This window comes from Octopus bimaculoides, chromosome 2, assembly GCF_001194135.2.
Source record: "Octopus bimaculoides isolate UCB-OBI-ISO-001 chromosome 2, ASM119413v2, whole genome shotgun sequence".
NCBI classification, from domain to species: Eukaryota; Metazoa; Mollusca; class Cephalopoda; order Octopoda; family Octopodidae; genus Octopus; species Octopus bimaculoides.
The window spans coordinates 187827136-187832556 of NC_068982.1; the positions used below are offsets into that span (position 1 = coordinate 187827136).

Sequence of the window (5421 nt, forward strand, 5' to 3'; positions counted from 1 at the left end):
ATATATATATATATATATATATATATATATATACATGTATATATAAAATACATATATGTATATGCATGTATGTATGCATGTATGTATGTATGTATGTATGTGTGTATGTACACACACACACATACAAATGAGTAGAGCTTCGGTTTGTTGAGAAAGCTATTTTTTTTCTTCACTCTGTAAATTACATAAAAAGTCATTCCTAAATTCTTTCGATTGTTTTGTATTTGACAGAGATTAATCTTGGCTCCACAAACATCGAGACTATTTACTTATTCATTTCTTCATATTTTGTTTTCTTTCCATTTAGCAATTGATAGACGAGCAGCTTTGTAAGAAATCTTCTTTCTATCTGACAACATTTGGCTCAAAAACACAACCTCTTTGGTCAACAAGTCAGCAAGTTAATCCGAAAACGTGCGTAAAACCAAATACATTTTACCTTTCTCTTCATTTGTTTTGGCTTAAAACATTCGTCAGATCTTGTGACATTTACATTTTTGAGGTTTAAACAAAGCCAGCGGTAAATTATTTGACCTCTCAGTAAACAACAATCTTCTGGTTCATCATCATCATCATCATCATCACTGTTTAACGTCCGTTTTCCATGCTGGCATGGGTTGGACGGTTTGACTTGGGACTGGCAAACCAGGAGGCCACACCAGGCTCCAATCTGATCTGGCAGTGTTTCTACAGCGGGATGCCCTTCCTGATACCAACCACTCCGAGAGTGTAGTGGGTGCTGGCATCAACCATGTTTGGATGGTGCTTTTTACATGCCACCGGCACGGGGAGCCAGCCAGGTGGCACTGGCAATAACCCAAAATAAGACTTATGGTTACAACAATGCATCAAAATTATGTCTGATGCTGCTACACTGTAGCTATGTCAATCACAGTGAAGGTAGATGGCTAAGGGGTTAGGGTGTTTTGCTTATGAACGTAAGATCAAGAGTTCAATTCCTAGGAGTGCATTGTGCCCTTAAGCAAGACACTTTATTTTTCATTGTTCCAATCCAGTCCAGTCTACTTAGCTAGCAAAAATGAGTTGTACCAGTAATTCAAAAGGGGCCAGCCTTGTCATGTTCTGTGTCATTTTGAATCTCCGTGAAAACTTGCATTAAGGGTACACATATCTGTGGAGTACTCAGCCACTCATACGTTAATTTCCCATGCAGGCTGCTCCATTGATCAGATCCATTAGAATTTTTGTTGTTGTAACCGGTGGAGCATCGGTATGTTAATTACACCTCCAAACTTTGGTCATTTTCTGTAATGAACCGACCAGAAGGGACCCCTCCTCCACCCTGCCTCATGAACCGTCCCCACCCCACCCGTGTGTGTGCTCTATTCCAATATTTGGTCTCTCTGTTGCAGGATCAATGGTGCCAAACAGTGGGTGCAGCAACTGCAGCAGCAGGACAGCTGCAACGTGTTGCAGGTGTTGAAGGACATTGCACAATTGAAGAATCTGGATTCTGTCATTTTGATTCTGGGATCTGTGTAAGTTTACGTTCTGACAATGTCTAAACACACACACACACACACACACACATGCACACATGCACACATGCACACATACACACACACACATGTATACACACACACACACAGATATATACATGCACAGACATATACAGGCACACACACACTCACATACACAGGCACACACACAGATATGCAGGCATGCACACATATACAGGCACACACTCACATACACACACACACATATACCCACACACATATACAGGCACAGACATATACAGAAACTCACACATATGCAGGCATACACTCACACATACACACATGCACGGACCCACACACACACACACACATACATCACACACACATACATATACAAGCACACACGAATAAAGGACACAATGGATAATGTAGTCTTAGATGTACAGAGCCTGTAGATAAGATTGGATGGTCACAACTGGAATGCCTATCATCAAAGGTGAGCACACTCAAGATAGACGTAGGGGGTCAGTCAACAACAACAACAACAACAGCAATGACAGCTGCAAAAGAATAAAAGAGGAAGAGTTAAGATTCTGGGAAGTAATTTCAAAAAGTAAGCCTCAGATATACCAACCTGAAGGTTCTGATGCAGTAATATTTGTATGATAATGTTGATGTGATAATGTTTGTATGATAATGTTTGTATGATGATGTTGATGTGATAATGTTTGTATGATAATGTTTTTATGATAATGTTGATGTGATAATGTTGATGTGATAATGTTTGTATGATAATGTTGATGTGAAAATGTTGATGTGATAATGCTGATGTGATAATGTTGATGTGATAATGTTGATATGATAATGTTGATGCGATAATGTTGATGTGATAATGTTGATGTGATAATGGTGATGTGATAATGTTGATGTGATAATGTTTGTATGATAATGTTTGTATGATAATGTTTGTATGATAATGTTGATGTGATAATGTTTGTATGATAATGTTGATGTGATAATGTTGATGTGATAATGCTGATGTGATAATGTTGATGTGATAATGTTGATATGATAATGTTGATGCGATAATGTTGATGTGATAATGTTGATGTGAAAATGTTGATGTGATAATGTTGATGTGATAATGTTGATGTAATAATGCTGATGTGATAATGTTGATGTGATAATGTTGATTTGATAATGTTGATGCGATAATGTTGATGTGATAATGCTGATGTGATAATGTTGATGTGATAATGTTGATATGTTCCTTGGATTCTGATAATTTTAAATGTGTTATTTCTTTCTTTGCGTTAGGCCTGACCAGAAACCTGATATTTTGGCAGAGTTTATAGAACAGATGTTTGTGGGTCGGGACACCACTATTGATGGAGTCTCGTATGATTGTAGCAACCACCTCACTAACGTAAGTTGGAACTGTTTTTAGCTAAATTATTTTGTTACTCAGCTGAGTTACACTCAAAACAATCATGTTACACTGTGTTACACTCAAACATTTGTAACATGTTACCTTTATACCATTTGAAGGTAATATATATCATTGTTATGATGGCATGCTGGCAGAACCGTTAGCGTGCTGGGTGAAATGCTTAGTGGTATTTCGTCTGTCTTTACGTTCTGAGTTCAAATTCCACCAAGGTCCACTTTGCCTTTCATCCTTTCAGGGTCGATAAATTAAAGACCAGTTGCATACTGGGGTCTACCTAATCAACTGGCCCCATCCCCAAAAATTTCCCGCCTCGTGCCTAGAGTAGAAAAGTATACATATTGTTATTATGCAAAAGTGTCGTAAGTCCAAAACATTACTTTTTCAGAAAACGGAAAGTTTCACCATTCCATAGCAAAACCGTTGTACTACACTTTGACAATTTTTGATATCTTGGCATCTGAAGCAGCTGGAGATACGAAAGTTTGACCAAAAGCGCCGGCTGTTGCAAGCAAAATTAAATGTTAAAAAAAACACATTTGGCCAAATTTGAACATACAACAATTTAACACAATAACAACGATATGTGTGTGTGTGTGTGTGTGAATATCTATATCGTTGCTATTATGCAAAAGAGTCGTAAGTCCAAAATGCTGCTTTTTCAGAAAACGAAAAAATAGTTTCACCATTCCATAGCAGAACCGTTTGACAAGTTTTGACATTTGGCAACTGAAGCAGCTGGAAATACGATAGTTTGACCAAAATATTGTAAAAAATGCATTTGGCCAAATTTGGACATACAATAGTTTAACATAATGGCAACGATTAGTATTTGAACTCTAAGGGCAGTAAAGCTGACTGAGTCTTTGTGATAGAATTGATGTTTCACTGCTGCCATAACAACTCATGTTATTTCTTCTTTAAGTATAAAGCGGTGGGCTGGCAGAATCATTAGAATGCTGGGCAAAATGCTTAGCGGTATTTCGTCTGTTGCTACTTTCATCATCATCATCATCATCATCATCATCGTTTAACGTCCGCTTTCCATGCTAGCATGGGTTGGACGGGTGAACCAGAAGGCTGCACCAGGCTCCAATCTGATCTGGCAGAGTTTCTACAGCTGGATGCCCTTCCTAACGCCAACCACTCTGAGAGTGTAGTGGGTGCTTTTACGTGCCACCAGCACGAAGGCCAGTCAGGTGGTACTGGCAACTGACTAGCTCAAATGGTGTTTTTTTTCGTGCCAGTTGCACAGGAGCCAGTCCAGCGGCACTGGCAACAACCTCACTCGAATATTTTTCACGTGCCACTGGCACAAGTGCCAGTAAGGTGACGCTGGTAATGATCACGGTCAAATGGTGCTATTTACGTGAAACTGGCACAAAAGCCAGACAGCTGCTCTGGCAACGATCATGCTCAAATGGTGCTGTTAGTGCTCCACTGGCACAGGTGCCAGTCTTCGAATTTGGTTCAATTACGATTTTGATTTCTGAGTTCAAATTCCACACTGAAGTCGACTTTGCCTTTCATCCTTTCGGGGTCGATTAAATAAGTACCAGTTATGCACTGGGGTCGATGTAGTTGATTTAAACCCTCCCCATAAATTTGAGGCTTTGTGCTTCCAATAGAAAGGATTTTTTCTTTAACACATTGATTGCCAACTATGAGTTATCTCTTTTTTTTTTTTGCTTTTGTTTTTGTAGATGTGTCTCAGAAAACTGTCTGAAATGACCGGTGGTCGATTCCATTGTTACTCTTCATGCTGTGAGGTAAGTTGGTGCTCTTCCCCTTCCATGGTATCATGCTGCAATGTAAGTTGTTACTCCCGTATTAAGGAGTATTTGGTTATTTCTTCATCGTCAAGAGTAGACTATGGCTGGGAACTGGCAGAATCGTTACGGTGCCAGGCAAAATGCTTAATGACATTTCTTCTGGCTTTATGTTTCAAGTTCAAGTGCAGCAGAGATCGATTTTGCCTTTTATCCTTTTGGGGTTGATAGAATGAGTACCAGTCGAGGACTCTGGGGTCAAGGCAGTCGACTTACCTGACTTCCATAGCGTTTCTGGCCTTGTCTGCCCTTCAGCTGAAAGGATTATAAAAAGGGGGTTTTCACAGTATTTCCCCCTATATGCATATGTGTGTGTGTATGCCTGTATGTATTATGTATGTTTGTATGTATCCATGTATGTATGTATGTTTATATGTATGTATACATATATATGTATGCTTGTATGTATTTATGTTTGTATGTATATATGTATGTATGTATGTATCATCATCATCATCATCATCGTTTAACGTCCGCCTTCCAGGCTAGCATGGGTTGGACGATTTGACTGAGGACTGGTGAAACCGGATGGCAACACCAGGCTCCAGTCTGATTTGGCAGAGTTTCTACAGCTGGATGCCCTTCCTAACGCCAACCACTCAGAGAGTGTAGTGGGTGCTTCTACGTGTCACCCGCACGAAAACGGCCACGCTCGAAATGGTGTCTTTTATGTGCCACCCGCACA

At 39.6% G+C, this 5421-nt stretch overlaps 1 protein-coding gene across 1 annotated transcript in view; it reads left to right on the forward strand.

Moving 5' to 3' along the window:
- The window catches only part of LOC106872927 (von Willebrand factor A domain-containing protein 3A), a 62154-nt gene that overhangs the window by 12846 nt on the left and 43887 nt on the right, over window positions 1-5421 (forward strand). The window contains 4 exon segments of the mRNA XM_052965914.1: window positions 308-414; window positions 1374-1499; window positions 2778-2886; window positions 4611-4676. Of these exon segments, the coding sequence (XP_052821874.1) occupies window positions 308-414; window positions 1374-1499; window positions 2778-2886; window positions 4611-4676 (408 nt within the window).